Source organism: Beta vulgaris, chromosome 2, assembly GCF_026745355.1.
Source record: "Beta vulgaris subsp. vulgaris cultivar EL10 chromosome 2, EL10.2, whole genome shotgun sequence".
Taxonomy (NCBI): domain Eukaryota; kingdom Viridiplantae; phylum Streptophyta; class Magnoliopsida; order Caryophyllales; family Amaranthaceae; genus Beta; species Beta vulgaris.
Window position 1 is genome coordinate 43,291,312 of NC_079203.1, and position 18,938 is coordinate 43,310,249.

The window sequence follows — 18,938 nt, forward strand, 5'->3', positions numbered from 1 at the left end:
TCAAATTTCCCCTAATCTAATCAGTTTCTTTTTCTTCCAACATTTCAGACACTGGTAAGGTTGATTTGGTAATGAATGTGGTTGAGCGTGTGAGTGGAGGTTTCTCGGCTGGTGGTGGAATTTCGAGTGGGTAAGAAAAGATGATGTGATAATGTTATATACAGTCTCCAAAAATGATGGTTTTAAAGCTATGTATATGTTTATTCTGAGGCACTATGGTTGCATATGCATTTACAGGATAACAAGTGGCCCTTTGTCAGGTCTAATTGGAAGGTACTATTCTGTTGCTTAGAATTTTTATTCTTTTAATTGATAAAATACATATTTCCTCACATTTAGGCTTACATGCTATAATGATCCTAGAGTACTTCCTAATACTTTTTAATCTTATTCGATACTCTAAGAAAAGAAATTACGTATGCCCTGTACATAACCGAAAAAGTGCATAATTCATATGATAGAAAAATAATTTGCTCTACTGTTTTAAACTATTTAGAATTTCCAGTCTACTTTGGGGGATCCGAAACACTTTACACACCTTATTAGATGTAGTAATGTACCAATGTGTCTGTGTAGATGTCTACAACGTTATTTAAGTCTCTAAATATAGCATCGACACTATTCTTTTCACATTTGAAAATCACATTTCAAGTTTCATTAAGTTCACGTAAAGCCTTTGTGAAACTATTAAAGGTTCACCTAAAGCTGAAAGTGCAATTATTACTAACAAACTTGTAGTCGAATTAGTTTTCTGACATGGTGCTGGAGAAACAAAAACTGGATCACATTTCCTATCGTCATAATCTGAAGCTATAATCACATTTCCTGACTATGATATGCTTGTCGATAAGTCGAACAGATGGGTCAGATAGGATTCAGATCCAGTAAACTTCAAGTTCAGGTTATTTACTCTTTGGGTGAATTGTTTTAGGTTGTCAAATTCATGCGCATGACCCAGATATTTCGCATTCAGATCAACCGTGACCTGGTATTGCATCTTATTACATGCAGGAGAGTATACAGAAATAAGATGAAGACTTATATTAATCAGCAAAGCTACTCCTGACCTAACTAAATTACAAATTACAGTATTTGGACAGTAGAATCTGTCCCATACAGATGATATAATTCTATATTCAGAATGTTCATAATATATTAGAATATTCAATGGACATCTATTAGACCGTTTTGAGGGTTCATAACAGAAAGAATTCTCAAACTCTTTTCTTTTCTTTTCTTTTTATTCGCTAACGCCTGTGTGTTTCATCACAGTCAAAATGACTAATATTATTTAATCAATAATGTAGATGTAAATTGTAATTTTGCTTCATTTTAAATATTATAGTAGTTTTCAGAAGGGCTTGATCATTATCGTTTTTTGTCTAGCAGTGATATATTATGACTTATCGAGGGAAGAGAACGAGGGACGTACATGCAGATGACCAGCCCAGTTCATTGTCTTCACAGTCACCAGGTGCTGCTGCTGCACACAACTCTCCTTCGACCGAAAATGCATCACAATCAAACAAAAAACAAATCCTTCAATCGCAGCCATATGAGGTTCCTTCTAACGTTGAATTTGGACCATTTTGCCCACCAAGTGCCACCACAACAAATCCTTCAATCACACCAAGTGCAACAACTAGCAAACCATTAGCTATATGGAAAAACCCTCCTTGTATCACATCAAAACCGCTCAAAATCCCTCCTGCTTCTTCTACTCATACCCCACCACTCAAGCCTTCTACTATCACATCCAAACCGCTCAAAATCCCTCCTCCTTCTTCTACTCATACCCCACCACTCAAGCCTTCTACTATCACATCCAAACCGCTCAAAATCCCTCCTCCTTCTTCTACTCATACCCCACCACTCAAGCCTTCTACTATCACATCCAAACCGCTCAAAATCCCTCCTCCTTCTTCTACTCATACCCCACCACTCAAGCCTTCTACTATCACATCCAAACCGCTCAAAATCCCTCATCCTTCTTCTAGTCATATCCCACCACTCAACCCTTCTACTAATACATCCAAACCGCTCAAAATCCCTCCTCCTTCTTCTACTCATACCCCACCACTCAAGCCTTCTACTATCACATCAAAACCGCTCAAAATCCCTCATCCTTCTTCTGGTCATATCCCACCACTCAACCCTTCTACTAATAAATCAAAACCGCTCAAAATCCCTCATCCTTCTTCTGGTCATATCCCACCACTCAACCCTTCTACCAATACATCAAAATCGCTCAAAATCCCACATCCTTCTTCTGGTCATATTCGAGCATCTCTCAACCCATCTACTAGTACCCCGCTCAAAATCCCTTCTAATTCCTTTGATCCTATCCCACCTAGTAGGTCGCCTTCTAGTCATAACTCCCCTACTATCTCACCTCTTAACCCATCAGAATCCCGTAAGCCAACAAAGCAAAAAGAGGGTGAAGAATCATTAATGAAGTCGAGAACATCAAAATCTGTACGGTCAACATCATATCCAGATTGGCCTTCAAATGTTCAATTTGATACGAAGGAAGAGGTTATGACAAAGGGTAATGTCTTTCCTTGATGGTCTACTAGGATTTTGACTTATATTGGTATCTATTATATCTATTTATGCTATTCTAATATGTTTTTATGCAACGTCATCCCATTATTTATCTCTATGCAGATGCTGAAGGTAACATCACATTGGTGAGTGGTCCTATTCCGACAATCAGTGTGTGGAGTAACAACGGCGTTAAATACTGTGTTGAATTCAACGAGTTTTACCAACCTCTTAGGAAAGGTGGAGATATCTTGGTCAGATTCATTGGTAGCATTGCAAAGGTAGAGACCTACTGTCCAGTTGGAGAAGTGAATTGGCATAACGTCGATAAGAAGCTGAAAGCTATGTTGGTAGAGGAGGTCAAAGTAAGTATATATTTGATTCTTCTTCTTACTCATTTTCGCGCATTTATGTGTGTTAGGTTGGGATTTGGCTGGATTTTATCATGTTTGTGTCATTGTGTGTTTGAGTATGATGGAATTCGTTGGTGTTTTTACTAATTCGTTGGTTTAGCTTATAGTAGCACCGTTGGTACCAATCACAGCATCTGCGTATAACAATGGGACCTGCACCAACTCATGTTATATTTGCACCAACTGTTAATTTTTGAATGAAACAAATACATATAAGAGACAAGTTATATTTGCACCAACTGTTAATTTTTGAATGAAAGAATAACAGTGAGAAATTGTTGGAGGGATGAAATACGACCAGCATGTTATATCCTCGACTACTCTCTGTGTAAAACTCACATGGGCCCTCTTTTATTTTCTCTCCATCTCTCTTTTCTCCTTGGCTCCTGTGCCTTCCCCATGTTGCAAGTAAAATTAAACAGAGGGGAAGTAACTAACTGCAAAATGTTCCTCTTATCTGTGCTGCTCACAAAACCTCTTGGAAGAATGAAATGCTGACATTTCGCATTAGATGGACGAGCAACTTGACATTCACATCTTCACTATGAGGTCATTCGCATCAATTTCAGTCTATCTTAAACTTCAGCTGCACTAATTTCCATGTCCATGTAAGAACCAATGACCAGGATGAACACTTAGAGTACCAAATTTTGAAAGCAAATGAGTTAGCTCCAGGACAACATTATTCTTACAAACTACCTCCTCTGAACCAAGAATTACTACTAATGCTGACAAAACTTTGGGACTTTAAAGGGTACAAGCAACTGTAATCAATCATCATGCAGAACCTTTTTCTGTTTTTGGGATGATAAATCATAGAATATCTCATAAACTGAGAAATAGATCCATTTCAAAGCATAAGCTAGCTTAACAATACTATACAGATGTACGAGTTCGTCAAGGTACTATATGATTCTAGGTACCTATCTAACGCAGCAACTAGCTACAAGAATTGTTCTCTATCTTAAAGTTCTCTTTCACCCCTCCGATATGCAGATAATAACAGAACATGTTAAAGCAGCATGATCCTCATACCACATCCAACACATACATTCAGCATGGTTGCATAAACTTAAATGATTTAAATTCTAGAACCAGATTGCATTATGTAATAGTCTCTCTTGATTTTCACAAAGATATTTCTCTAACCAACTCCCTGAATTTCCGCACCCACTAGAGTGACAGTAACTAACCACCTGCCAGCTCACTCTACATTTCAGTATTCTTCCTCCTAGACCTCCTGGTGTAGGTGAACCTGATAGGTGGCCTGGCACGTGATGTAGCATTACCCCCTTCCCACACAGCAAGCTTCTCATTGATTCTTCTAGCCAGAGACCCTGTCGGTATGGTTGAAGCTTTAAGTACACATAATCTCCAACCTGAAACTCCAATTTGCGACGGTGTGTGTTCTCCTGAATCTAGACGTCCTAAAACCTATGAAAAAACAGATCCAAGCTAGGATATTCTGGTGTTTAGTTGCTCAGTTTATAAGCACAAACTCAGCACCTAGTTTACATCCAATTGAGTACAGTATGTCTTATTGTTGCAACAGAATAAAGACCTAAAAGCAAATTAAACATGACAAATCAAGTAGTAGCATATAAACAAAATAGAATTATATGATTAATGCCATCTGTTCTTCTTATACTTGCTACTATACTGTTTTAATATTTAATTGTTCTGACTTATCAATCATAAGCTCTTGCAAATCTTGAAATAATACTTTGTGCGACTTGTATGATATATTAAGTTCGGGTATCCTGACAATGCCTTCATAATAGTTCTGTTGCTGCCTTCAGAATAACAGTATTTTTTAATTCTCTTTCTTTGGATATGCTTGTAAACGCCTAGGCTCACCCACGATACTATTTTCTTAAAGGAACGCTTTGTAATTCCTGATGGTCCTGAATACGAGAAACAAATCCTCAAGCGTGCTAACAGAAGTTGGAGGCATTTTAAACACGAGCTCAAGTCACATTACTACAAACCAGATGACAAGACTCTCGATGAGATGTGTAATTTGCAGCCACCATACGGAATTACTAGTAATCAATGGATAAAGTTGGTTAAGCACTGGCATTCAGAGCTAGGGAAAGTAAGTTACTTAATAATATTAATTTCTATGGAGTCATTAGTTTACAAATAGCATCATTCAAAAAAGCTGACAAGTGATGACATAATTAATTTTATCTTATGGTAATTGGTTTGATCATTTTTGTATGCTGTATGTACCATATCATTCCAATCAAGTCTATAAATAGCCAAAAGGTATAGCTTGTTTCATACTCAGCAGAACACACAATCTTCTATTCTTCTATAGATTATGACTAACTGTATGAATGATTGAATGTACACATGCATGCATATTACATACACTGAACTAGTGAAGCTAATGATTGACATTTGATAAATCTTTGTTCTGTATTTTTGATAAATATTTTTTTTTTTAATATGAGTGCAGAAATTGTCAGAAGCTGGGAAAGATGCACGAGCTTCCCTAAATCAACTTCACAGATGTGGCTCCAAGAGCTTCGCAAACAAGCAAGCTGATATGTATGATTCATGAATATTAACATAAATATAATATATATATCTAGGAAAAATCTTTTTGGAATATATATATGTAATAATCTTGTAGAAATTTTCTATGATTGTTTTTACATTTAAAAAATTATTAGGAGGATGAGCATGGAGAAAAAAGAGTTTATTAACTCTTTGGAAAAAAGCTCATATTGGAAAGGATGGAAGCTTTCTACCAGACACACTCACAGAAGAATTTATGGTATAAGTACAGATTAAAATAAAATAATAAGCGTGCTTCCGTTTATTGTAAACTAATACTTCTTATATTTTATATCTTAATATTTGTGTAGGATGATGCATATGCCAAGTTTGAATCATTGAAGCAAGCAAACCCTTCCAAGTCTGACTTAGAACTTGAAGATGAAGCTTTTGAGCACACCATGTATGATGGAGAGATTCCCAAACGTCCCGTAGGTTATGGACTTGGAGTTCGAAAGGGGGACATTTACGGGGTGCATGGTGTCCTGAAGAAGCAAGGGTGTGGAAGAGTTCGAAAGACGGCCGTGTTCATGGAGAATGATAAAGAAGAATTGTCCACTCTGAAGAAGGAAAATAGATTGTTGAACACCCAAGTCCAAGAGAACAAAGAAGAAGTGTCTGTTCTCAAGAAGGAAAATAGCTTGTTGAAAGCCAAAGTTCAAGAGAACAACTCTCTGCTCAAAACTCTTGTTGGACAATTTTCTCAACTAGTAGGTAAAGTTCGTAAAGGAGAGGCTTCAATGCACCTTTTAGATTGTGCACAAGCAGTCTTGGAAGTGACAAACCAAAAGGTACCTTCCTACTTTCAAACTTTATCTAAATTCCCCTTCCTTATGAATGAGCTAATGTACCAAGCAAGAAAGTTTCTGCCCAGAGTACAGCCCTAGTACTATAACCTTTATCTTTTTTATCAGATACATTATTTTCTTCTTTGACATCAACATTGATAAGTTGCTTGAGTTTTACATGATCATTCTTCTGATCTGAACCTTTCGAGGCGGTTGCACGCAGCATTTACTTTACTCTTGTTTATACTGAAGAGGATTGAGAATTATTGGCTGCAAATCTGTGAACACGCACCCATCTATCTGTTTTAATTTTATCTTTAGTTTGTAGTATTACATGACAGTATATTGAAACAAATATGTGGCTATCTAAGTGAGTTTTTTATTTTTCTGTTTTTGAAATGGATTTGAGTTAATTCCGTTTGCAGTCTCTCATTTCTCCTGCCACCAATTGGGATAATACACAAACTGGGAGTCAACAGCTTGGTTTTTTTTAGGGTGTCTAATGTTTATAATGATGCCAGGGATGCTGACAGCTTAATGAAGTTTAGGACATGTGAATGGCCTTACTGATATGCTGGATGTCACTTGATCTAAACATGTTACTGTTTTTCCTAAGGGATGAAACAGTAGTTTGATGTTATTCTAGGAGGGTAATGTTTATGAAGTTGGAGAATTTTGATATGGAAATTGATTTTGCTAGCGCCTGTAGATGGAGACAGCTTATCTCATGAGACTTGAGTTCTTTTGTTGTCTTTGTTTCTTCTTTATTCTTCTCTAGAGCTATGCACTCTTATGTGATTCTTCTTTATTTAGTAATTAGAAAGTTTAAGACATGGAATGAGTAGAAATTCATATATAGTGATGCCTGAACATTAAATGAAACGAGAGTGGAGTGGTAAGAAACACGAATGATGGTGCTGGACTTTCCATGTGATGCTTTTAAGGTCATCTCATGGCGCTCTGCACACTTTGCCATAATCATCTCTCTACCTGGTCACTTTTCACAACCTTCATCTTTTTTATCAGCCAGATACATTATTTTCTTCTTTAATTTGACATCAATCATTACTATCGTACTGATTATATTGTCTTTTTTTTCTCCTTTTGAAGGTACTCGAAAATAATGAAGGTGCAAAAGATCAAGAACGGATGGCTTCAAAGTAGCTACTATCGTATCGTCATCTATTTTACTAGCGCGCTAGATCTTATTGTTAGCTTATTTTCAAGGTTACTTCACTTTGGATATTTTTATTAATTAGCTAGACTTAACTACGACATACAATTTGCAATTATGTTTGTAGGGATTTTAGTTATCTTAGTATATTTACATTTATAATATATTGATCAAAGTATTTTTTTTTTACCTTAATATATATATATATATCTTCAAGTTTATAATGTTTGTTATAATTTATTCTAGAGTAAATATACGTACATATATATGTGTGTGATAATATATATATATATCTATATATATATATTTATATTATATATATATATATAATTCGGAAAAATAGCAAAAGGGACTACAAAAACGAAAATACATTTTATAGTCATCATGAAATTTTGCCAAATAATTAAATATTAAAATTTAAATCCAACTTCTCTTTTAACGACGCCAAAAAGCGTCCAGATTTAGAGGCAGCAAGGTGCTGCGAGTCAACGGGAACGGTGACGCTTTTACGCGACGAGACAATTGGGGACTATGTTAGGCGTTGAGAATGGCGACGCTTTTACGTGTCGTAAAATACCTACTCAATTGACGCAACGCTTTTAGAAAGCGTCGCAAGCAAATTTAGCGACGCTTTTTGGCGTCGCCAAATGGGTTAAAAAGCGTCGCGATAACACTCCTTTTGTAGTAGTGATTAGACATACGAAATATAATTGTTTTTAGTTGCAAATTTTTTATTGGTTTAGTTTCTGTCACTTAAGTCTCTCACCATTTTTTTTTTACTTTTTAAAGCTAAATTCTATGAACAAAATAGAAATTTTATTGAATTTATTTATGATTTCTAATATAATAATTTTTTAGTTGATTTTTGAATTAAGTACAGTAATTTTCATAGGTTGTAGTTTGTAAGTGAATTTTTAAGTTTTTGTAAAGTTTCTTTATTTTAGTGATTTGCATAACGTAAATTATGCAATTTTATGATTTTAGTTGACTTGTGAGTGATTGTTATAATTATATTTTTGGTATTTTTGTTTGAATCCTCCTTTGATTTGTAAGTGAATTTGTAATTTAGAATGGGAAGAGGGTAACATAGTCTCTTCATTCGGGGACACCATAGCTCCCCCATTCCCTAATATAATATATATATATATATATATATATATATATATATATATATTGTACTTTTATTCTTGATTGATATTTTACATAAGCCTTTTTATCTTGATAATTAATCGCTATTATATAATAAAAAAAGATAGGTCCAAATATATGTAAAAGTTTCATTATATATAGGAAACACTATAAAAAAGTAAATAATCTTTTCCTTGTCTAACTTCTAAATTCTGATTTCACTACAAATACACCTCTATTTTTTTTATCATGACCCACCACTAATTGTGAATGGTTCTTGAGAATAGTGATTTGTAAGTACATTTTTGTAAATGTTTTTGTATGTATTGACGTTCTAAGTTATTAGTTTTAGTTTGTATGTTAATTTTAAGTTTTAATAAAGTTTCCTGATTATTTGAGTGATTTGCGTGAATTTTATAACGTGGTTTTCTCAATTGTATGAGTGATTTGTAAAGTTTCTTCTTTTAAGTGATTTGTAAGTGAGTGTTGTAAATTAATTTTCGGTAGTTTTCTTTGAGTGCCGGTTTTGATTTTGACATTCCTTTTGTAATTTAGAAAGGAAAGAGGGCAAAATAGGCATTTCAAAAGAGGACACAATTGCTCCCCCTTCTCTTATATAATAAAGATAAGGTTTAGAGGAGGTGGGCTGACCATATAGAACCCTTGGAGAACTTGCAGATTCCGAAACTCCTTGTTGTTTAGAGGAGGTGGGCTGACCAGAACTCACCCCTTTCCGTTTGCGAGAGTGAGAGGCGTCAGGAGGTGTAGCAGCGGAAGTGGTCGGAGATCGCGTAGGACGGCAAGGAGAAGTCGCGGACGGTTTTTTCTGGGTCGTATTTTCTTGACCGGAGGTTTTTTTTTTTTGAGTGGTGAGGTGGGGTTTTTCGGTGATTTTGGGAGAGGCGGTGCGGTGATGACGGTGGATCTGGAGAAGAAGTGGCAGCGGCGGTGGGTTTCTTGGGGAACCGCCTGGTGGTCTTCCTTCCCATGGTTAGGGTTTGGAGGTGAGGAAGGAGAGATAGAATGGGGAGGTTTTGAGAACTTGAAATGGGTTAAGGGGGAAAGGTTTTTTTTTTTTTTTTGGTGGGGATGGTGTTTGGCTTAGTCCACTAGCTACTTCTAATGCCTTGCATAATTTTAAAAATTTTGAAACAATTTTTGAAAATTTTATATTTTAAAAGCAACATCAATGATATTTTAGAAAACATGATACTTTTGGAGTTTTTCATAGAATTTTTCTAGACAACTTAGGTGTCAGTTATCAGGACAGCATCAATAGCCTTTTCAGGAGTCTTGGATTAAATCAAAAATCTGACTTAGTGTAGATAGAATCTTTCGAACTCTTAAGCATGTAAAGGGGAAATAAGCACATAAATCAACTAAGTACCAGAAATCAATCCCAAAGCTAATCTAAGTTTTTCAAATCTTTCACGAGCAAGTGGTTTAGTGAAAATATCAGCTATTTGGTCTTCAGTACAAATAAATTCAAGGGCTTCCTTTTTTACATGATTACTTGTTTGTTTTAGGAACCCATATTTGCTTGGGTCCCTTTTTCTTACGTTGAGCATCTAGTATGTCTTTCCTAACCCAGATTTGAGTAACATGTTTGACATTCTTTGCAATTCGATTTTTCTTTTTGTTGAGTCGTCAATTAGATGACCATTATTACCACAAAAATTGCAAATTAGATATTCAGGAAGGCCCACGTATTTTCTCTTTCGAAAGTCTCTTTCGAAGGTTCTGGCACTGAGCCTGGCACTGGGTTGCTGGTCAGTATATCCTAATCCAGTTTTGTTCATGTTGTTTGTGGTGCAAGTTAAGTAATTTAGAGCATTCATCCCATTAGTCCATTTTTCGTGCATCTTTGAGCAATAGAAAGTTGTGATTCCAAAAATTCAACTGAGGTATTTAAATCACTACTTCTTTTTCGGGAAGTCTCTAAGTCTCTTTTAACTTTATCCAACTCTTCTCTTATCTTTGCATCACTAGGCACATTAGTGGAACAATTCTAGATTGTTGTCTTGAGTTCTTAAGTCATTCAACTCGTGATTTAATTTTTCAATTTGTTCCTCAAGACTAGATTTTTCAGCTTCGAACTCAGTGACTGGCACTGAGCTATTTACGAGATTATCAACTAGAGTCTTTTCTTGTTTTAGTGTGTTTATCTCTAAGTCTTTCTCGTCAATCCTTTTCATAGAGTTTTGTTTTCTTTCAATAATTCCTTATATTCTGTTTCTAATCCAATTTTTAGCCTGGTCAAATTTTTTATTTCCTTTTTCATGATCAAAATTATCATTCATGTTTTGACAATCATCAATTACGTTTTCAAGCAATATACAAGCTACTTTTTGGAAAGAATGAATTGAAGGTTTTAAAGAAGTTAGACTTACCTCACTGTCTTCTTCCTCTTCAAGAGGGTTCGAACTTTTAGCCATCAAGCATAGATGTGAGTCGTCATGGCTCAGTGCCGTCTTCAGAGTTGTCTGTACAGCATTCAGACATAATTTTGCTTCGTGGCTCTGAGCCTGGCACTGATCCTCGTCAGAATCCGAGTCTCCCCAGACTGCTGCGATCATGCTTTCTTGTACTCTTCTTACTGCTCTCGTTTTTCTCTAGGCTTTTCTTCATCCACAGAGGCATTCTTTAATCCTGTGATCAACTCACCACACTTGAAACAACCAGAGTTAGTAGCACTTTTCTTAGGGTTAGAAGTAGTGCCTTTACCTTTGAAGTTTCCACTTCTCCTGAAGTTGTTGCTCCTGTTCTCTTTTAAGAAATTTTGAAACTTTCTAGTTAGAGACGCTACTTCTTCATCACTTTCACTATCATCCGTTTCTACTTCAGTTTTTAAGGCCAACCCTTTATTCTTTGGTTCATTTGATTTAGGATCTAAAACAAGTTCATGGTCATTAAAGAACCAATTAGTTGTTCTAGTGAGAGTTTTGTAATCTTTAGCCTCTTGAATAGCAGTTTTTGGGAAGCCATTTATTAGTCAAACTTCTTAACACTTTTCTAACTAAATCTTCAGAAGAATAGATTTTTCCTAAGATCTTAGTTCATTAGTTATTAGTGTAAATCTGGTAAACATATCTTTAATAGATTCGTCCTTATTCATTGTGAACAATTCATATTGTTGGACTAGTAAATCTATCCTAGACTGTTTTACCTCGTTTGTACCTTCATGTGCTAATTCCAGTGTGTCCCAAATTTCCTTAGCTGTGTACATGCGAGATTCTTGAATATTCATCAGGTCCAATTCCAGATTGGAGAATACTCATAGCTTTGAAATTCTTTTCGGCCTTTCCTAGTCAACAGAATTGTACTCATCTTCCTCCTTGTCGATCAGGTTTCCTTCATCATCTTTGTTTTGAATAGGAAGAGGTCCAGTCTTTATGATTCTCCAGCATTGAAAGTCAGAACCTTGAATGTAGATCCTCATCCTAGTCTTCCACCATCCATATCTTTCCCGTTGAAAATTGGACACTTGGAATACTTGTCACGAAAGTCTCTTGTGTGTTCATGTTTCTATTCTCTAGATGTGAGTCTTACGAGAATAGCCTGCTCTGATACCACTTGTTGGAACCAAGGGAACACTCAAGAAGGGGGGGTTGAATTGAGTGGTGAAATCTAATCGATTTTCGCAAAAATCCTTTTAAGCTCAGTGCCAGGCTCTGAGCTGAACACTCGAAAATTGCTAATTTCGTTTTTGCGAATAATAAACTTAAAAGATATTAGATTTGACACAAGATATAACGTGGTTCAATCTCACCTCTGAGATCTACGTCCACAAGAAACAAAAACTCTTTTATTTCTTTGAATCCTAAAATATCAAACTCTTGATACAATACGATTCCCCTCACTACTAACCCTAGTAATGACTCCCAACACTTAACTCTAAGTGTTGACACTCTCTATAATGTAAAAGTTACAGAAAAGAACGATCCTCAAAGATGTGCTTCTTAGTCAAGCAAATAGAGGACAATTACAATTTGAAATAGTAACTTAAACCTAACGCTCAGTGCTATGCTCAGTGCCAAGGAAATAGTTTTCAGCTTTTTAATTAGACTCGATTTTCTCTCTGAAAACGTGAGATTTAAAAGTGAATTCTGATTCCCTTTTATAGACTTGGTTAGGACGAAAATCACTTAAAAATATCTTTATCTTTTAATCCTTGATTTAAGGGATAAAACTTTATCTTTTTCTATCTTTATCTTTTAAACAAAAAGATAAGTTTTCCAATTAGATTTTCTTTTCAACTCAAAGTCTGTTTTATCTAAAAATTATTTTTCCAAATCCTTTTTAGAAAATCAGAAAACATGTTTTAATAAAATCTGTTTTATAAAAATCTTTTATTAAAACACGTTTTTATCAAAACGATTTTTTATCAAAATCTTTTTCAAAAAATCGTTTTATATAAACACGTTTATAAAATCTTTTTCAAAACTTGTTTTTATCAAAATCTTTTCAATACACGTTTTTATCAAAATCTTTTATAAAATTGTTTATTAAAATCTTTTATACACGCAATTTTTAGAAAATCTTTTTCTTTAAAAACTCGTTTTCCTAATCCCTTTTGATTTCTGATTTTGAAAACTTATTTCCTTTTTATATAGAAATATAATTTTAATATAATTATTTACTTTCTTAACTCAAAGAAGATAATAATTATATAACTTTATATTTCTATATTGAGCACATTGCATATTACTAAGCATATTACATTTTAATCTAAAGTTACTATTCTAAGAAATTATAAACTCGAATTCATTCTTGATTCTTCTTTTCTTCAAAGTCTTCGTTTATCAATTTCTTTCTTCTTCATGCATCTGTTGCAACTGTTACATACTTTCATGCTATAACATATTATATTAATTTTCATCATCAAAACATAACATGTGCATGCACAACACATAAAAATCCCAAATATTAGAGGTTTCTTCACAAAATAATTCACTAACTTAAAAAAACTAATTTAAAAGACAATAGCAATTTCAGGTGAATAATGGTGTCGGTAAATTAACCAAATTGATTCCTAATGATCCAATGATGAAAATGTCGCACAGACGTGTACCCAAGTCTTGAGAACAAATTGTCTCATGAAACTTTCGAATTTGTTATTTTTATTAACTTGGGAAAGAGATTTTTATTTACTCATAATGTTTCCAAAACCAAAAAAGTTTCTTAGGATGACTAACAGGTTATTGAGACTAACCACATTAATTACATTTTACGACTATGAATTATATTCTTGATCACTAGTGGAAAAAGGTTGATTTGCGTCGGACCCGAGACCATTATTTGGAAAAAATTTCGAATTTGTTGTTTTTATACACTTGGGAATGTGATTTTTATTTACTTGGAATGTTTTCAAAAACTAAAAAAGTTACTTAGGATGTTCTTGGTTATCATGCTGAGACAAGTTGTTGTGGTTATGTAACATTTTCTACAATTCTGTTTAAAAATGAGTGAATTCAATTACAATCAGTTCGCCAGCAAACTAACCTTTGACACTCACTGAAAGACAAAAATAAAGCTTAATTTGTTGAAAGTGACTAAATCGAAAAGAAACGAAGGGAATATAATATAAGTATTCCAAAAATAGTTACTTAGGATGACTAACGGGTTATTGAGACTATCCACCTTGGTTATATTTTTACGACTATGAATAATAATCTCGATTGGCATCCTAATATCAATAATCTTATGTTTTCCGACTTATATTTACTCGTTTCGATAGTATATATGATTTCTAACGATATCTAAACATAATAAAGCTCATTTCACAAGTTTTTTTACTTCATGAAAAGTGTCTCAAAGTTGTATACCATTGTCTATGATCTTTTCACATTTTGGGACGAAAAACGTTAATTCAAGAATATTTTTTCCTAAACCTTTAGACTCTGTGAGGCGATACATGGGTTATTGGAATAATATTTCTTGATTTAACAATATTTTTTTACGCTCTTTCTTGTATGTTGTGTGTGTCAAACAAATGCTTATTTCACATGTGGTTGCATCGCGTACCCGTGTCTTCAAAATCAGGAATACCTTTAGTTTTTGGAATCAATGTCATCTGTATATATGAAAATTTTGACTAATTTCGGGTGAATAATGGTGTCGGTAAATTAACCAAATTGATTCCTAATGATCCAATGATGAAAATGTCGCACAGACGTGTACCCAAGTCTTGAGAACAAATTGTCTCGTGAAACTTTCGAATTTGTTATTTCTATTAACTTGGGAAAGAGATTTTTATTTACTCACAATGTTTCCAAAACCAAAAAAGTTGCTTAGGATGACTAACAGGTTATTGAGACTAACCACATTAATTACATTTTATGACTATGAATAATATTCTCGATCACTAGTGGAAAAAGGTTGATTTGCGTCGGACCCGAGACCACTATTTGCGTTGGACTTAGGTCCGACAGCACAGGTCTCGACGCGGATGACCTATCAATGGTCTGCGTCGGATGCAGATCCGACGCATATTTTCATCTATTTGCGTCGCACCTCGTATACGGTGTGACGCAGATGGCTATCCCAGCCCAATTCAGAGTAATGCAGAGGGTAATGTGCGTCGCACATTGCCTAGGATGCGACGCACATTAGTGATTTGTGTCGCACCTCGGGTCATGTGCGACGCAAATTACTATTTTAATAAAAAAAAATTATTTTAGAACTAGGATATACTGCAAAGACGATTCTCGAACAGTAGAAGATTGAGAGAAAAATTACCAACTGAAATCGAAGTAGAATTCAACACAACGAAATATACCAACAAAAGTCAATAATTTTATAATTTACAACTCCAACACAAAACATTAAACCACCAAAATTCTATAATTTACAACTCAAACACATCTGCTACTTTATTATATATAAATTTAACAAGTAAACTATACTTAATTAATATTACTCTTTAGTTGATATATTATAATTATATGAAATATAATATTAAGAATTATCACATACTACATCATAATTTAATCATTTATTAGTCATAATCTAGTCTCACAATAATCAAATTGCAAGGATTACAATTTATATAGTGAGTTTTATTATGTTTTTAGTTACTAGCTAATGAAATCGTCAAGATAATTACTTAATCATTTCAAACAGTCCATCCATTTTCTGATTTAATAAAATCAGCCCAAACACTAAGCCCAATAATAAGAGTAATTTAGAATGAAAAATATTGGACTTCAAGTATCAAATGAAGATTAAACATATAAGCAGTAGATGAGGAGGTCCTCATACCTCTGCTTCAATCACGACGTCGAACCAGAGAGCAGAAGCATGAAGCTCCGGCGACTGAAACGGCGAGGCAAGGCAGAAAATAAGGTGGTGGTACGACGGGATGGCGCGGGGTGCGGTGGTGCTGGGCGGTGCGCGCGGGTCAACGACGCGACGAGGAGGGAGACACGAGAAAGAGGGGGAAACTGAGCGAGAGGAGGGAGATATGATGCGAGCTACGGAGAAGGGCGACTGGGTTTTGCGGAAGGTGGTTGGAGGTACAGTGGGTGGTGCACAGGAGGTCGTGGTTATGGGCGTCGGTGGTTGTCGGCGGAAGGTGGTGGTGTTGCGGTGGTTGAACGAAAACAGAGGAGAGAGAGAGAGTTGCGAAAAACAGAGGAATTTGAGGGTGGTTTGGGTGGCGTTTTCCGGGCGATAACTCAAGAGGTTTTAGTGAATGGTTTGAGGGGATAAACATGGCTATTTATAGTCATTGTTGAGCTTCAATTTCTGCCCAATTGGATTGATGAATTGGGTAATTTGGTTTGATTAATGAAATTTATTTGCAAATAAGTTTGTTTGTGTTCAAGAACCCATTTTGATTTAGAAATCCATGGGTGGGTTTTTGTGAAGAGAAAACTGAGAGGGAGCGAAGGAGAAGAAAACTCACGCTTTCTGTTTTTTTTTTCTTTGTTTTTTTCTTTTCTTTGTCTTTTCTCTTTTTCTTTTCCTTTTTATTAACAAAACCAATTTGACCCAACTTGTAAGGTTCAAGTAATTGTTCTGTTTACTATTTTGTTTTCTTACTAATGTAATATTATTGCTTAATCTAACATAACTTGTTATTATATATAACTCTTAACCATACATAATATATACTTCCTCCGTTTCTAAATAAGTGCAACATTTGCATAGTGTTTACTATTCACAGTTTAAACTTTAATTAGCTTTGGTGATTTACATTTTAGGAAAAACATAGTCATGTGGGATCTTGTTAGAATCATCTGAATGTGAATTTTTTAATATCAACTTTTTATAATTTTTACTTATTGATAATTGAAGATATTAATGGTTAAAATAATGCATTGACAAACGTGAAAACAAGAAATGTTGCACTTATTTAGAAACGGAGGAAGTATTATCATTACTTGGACATAAAATAACAAAAATTTTGATTTTAACTTATGATTAAAGGAAAAATTTAGCCACTAATTATTATTATGTAATTTAAGTAAGTTTAAATTTTCGAGATATTACAAACACATTAATTTATGGAGTTAGATGAAGATTCTTTTATGGGGTCGATAAGGACTAATACCATTGAAGTCCAAAAATTATTTATTGTAGCTGATCAAGCACAGATAAACAACTTTCAAGATCTTGTTCATCTATGTATCAGGTATGAGACTCTATTGAAGATTGACCAAAGTTTTAAGATGATGGATGAAGATAGTGGTTTCCTTGTCACAAGTGAGGATGTATGCACCTTTACTGCTTTTTAAGCATAAAATTAGCAAAATTTCTCCTAAATCAAATGAAACTTGGTGGCATGCTATAAAAGATTTATTTTGGAAAGTATTCAGGTATTAAGTAATATTATGCTAAATTGTTTTTTGGAATGGTCGGTTTGTTATGGGTGTTTTACGGGTTAACCTTGTTTTCTTTTGTTTATTAAAAACTAGAGGCGTGAATCGGGGGCTTATGTATTTGTTCGGCAAACACAAATCCTGCGTGAATTTAGTTTTCAGTTCTTTTGTCAATTCTGAATGAGAAGGCAAAATTCTGCCATCTTTCGTAACGGGGAAACAAAAAGAGGACTTAATACAGTTGGTAGATTTAATGCGGAGTGTCATCAAACTTGCACTTCTCAGCCAAAGTGGTATTTCTTTTCTCCCATATCATTTGGAACATTTTTTTTGTCACAGTCACAAAATTTCATGAGTAAGTTTCTATGCATCAAATCTTGGCTGGAGAGTTTTCAACATGTTTACAAAAACCTTTCTGACAATGTGAAAAAACACAAGAAGACTATCAAAAGTTAAAGGAAGAATATTGATATGGTCCAATTTTATGGAGCAGCCTATACTCATATAAATGAGTCGGAGTACAAAAAAGACCGAAATGACAAGGTTTGAGCTTTTGTTTTAATTTGCTATACATCCCAATGCCTTAACCTTTCATCTATGACAATTTTTTTAGGGTTGAGATTTTGTGATGAAAAGATCGAGACAGATTTGGCAGTTTTTCCAAATTTTTATGTAGACATGTTTTGGTGCTTGTCCAACCAGAAAAATATGTAAGTGAGAACTTGATTTTGTTTTAAAAGTTCCACTGTTGACTGATTCTAATTTGTACTTTTTACCTCATGTTAGGGATATAACCGATGACGATTTGAGGGGTTTATCCACAGTTCCTTCTTTCAGTGAGTTTTTAAATTATAGTCAATATCAGCAAAAGCCTATTTTGCCTCTCTCACCTTTCTTTTTCTGTCTGTCTCTCGCAGGAGGGAAGTAAAAGGAGCAGGATGCTGGCACGAGCGGTAATTAATTCTTGTACTCCAAAGGTTATTTGAATTTATTGAACTATCAAGAATTATTTACACGGTTGTATGCTACCTTATCTTACACTATCATGTAGGATAGCAAAGATATTTAATGCTCTCTTTTTTTTCTGTACCTAGGCTGTTTTGTTTGGCTGATCCCACTCACCTTGGGAGCCATTATTTTGTTTCTTTCTGTTTTGTCTTGTTATACAGCTCCTACAATGTTGGTAGGGTTTCTTTGGTGTACATAGTATATATAGGTCTCTCTTGTATAGGTATCAGCAGAACATAGAGAAATATTGTAAAGTTTCATAGATGAATGAAATAGAAAATCTGGAAATCTTTTCCACAAAAATCAAAGCTTGAGTTTTTACTTCTTTTCATGGTATCAGAGCAAGGTTGATTGCTCCTGTTTTTTTTAAAGTTGTAAAAGCTCAAGGTTATTTATCATGGCTGGTGGAGATGCAGCAAAGAATGAAGGAAACAACAATAACCCTTATAAGGATCCCCTTTTCATAGCAGTGAGTGATAATGCTTCTTCATCCCTAGGA

General features: G+C 34.6%; 2 protein-coding genes across 2 annotated transcripts; both read left to right on the forward strand.

Annotated features, from left to right (window-relative positions):
* Positions 1–1,343: 1,343 nt before the first annotated feature.
* On the forward strand, positions 1,344–5,523 carry LOC125494890 (proline-rich extensin-like protein EPR1). Its single transcript, XM_048638758.2, has 4 exons — positions 1,344–2,548; positions 2,668–2,909; positions 4,837–5,052; positions 5,419–5,523. Exons 1-4 carry the CDS (start codon positions 1,399–1,401, stop codon positions 5,521–5,523), a joined length of 1,713 nt encoding a protein of 570 aa, XP_048494715.2. The 5' UTR covers positions 1,344–1,398.
* Positions 5,524–5,643: 120 nt separating this feature from the next.
* LOC125495219 (uncharacterized) lies at positions 5,644–7,507 on the forward strand. Its single transcript, XM_057393104.1, has 3 exons — positions 5,644–5,739; positions 5,831–6,310; positions 7,418–7,507. The coding sequence occupies exons 1-3, from the start codon at positions 5,737–5,739 to the stop codon at positions 7,469–7,471; spliced, it is 537 nt and encodes a 178-aa protein (XP_057249087.1). The 5' UTR covers positions 5,644–5,736; the 3' UTR covers positions 7,472–7,507.
* Positions 7,508–18,938: the final 11,431 nt, after the last annotated feature.

Bases quoted from the DNA above. Each gene is read 5' to 3' on its own strand.
- LOC125494890 (XM_048638758.2), top strand. From the start codon at position 1,399: ATGACTTATCGAGGGAAGAGAACGAGGGACGTACATGCAGATGACCAG. The intron at 2,549-2,667 runs GTAATGTCTTTC...ATCTCTATGCAG, and splicing joins GGAAGAGGTTATGACAAAGG to ATGCTGAAGGTAACATCACA. The intron at 5,053-5,418 runs GTAAGTTACTTA...ATATGAGTGCAG, and splicing joins GGCATTCAGAGCTAGGGAAA to AAATTGTCAGAAGCTGGGAA.
- LOC125495219 (XM_057393104.1), top strand. The intron at 6,311-7,417 runs GTACCTTCCTAC...CTCCTTTTGAAG, and splicing joins TGGAAGTGACAAACCAAAAG to GTACTCGAAAATAATGAAGG.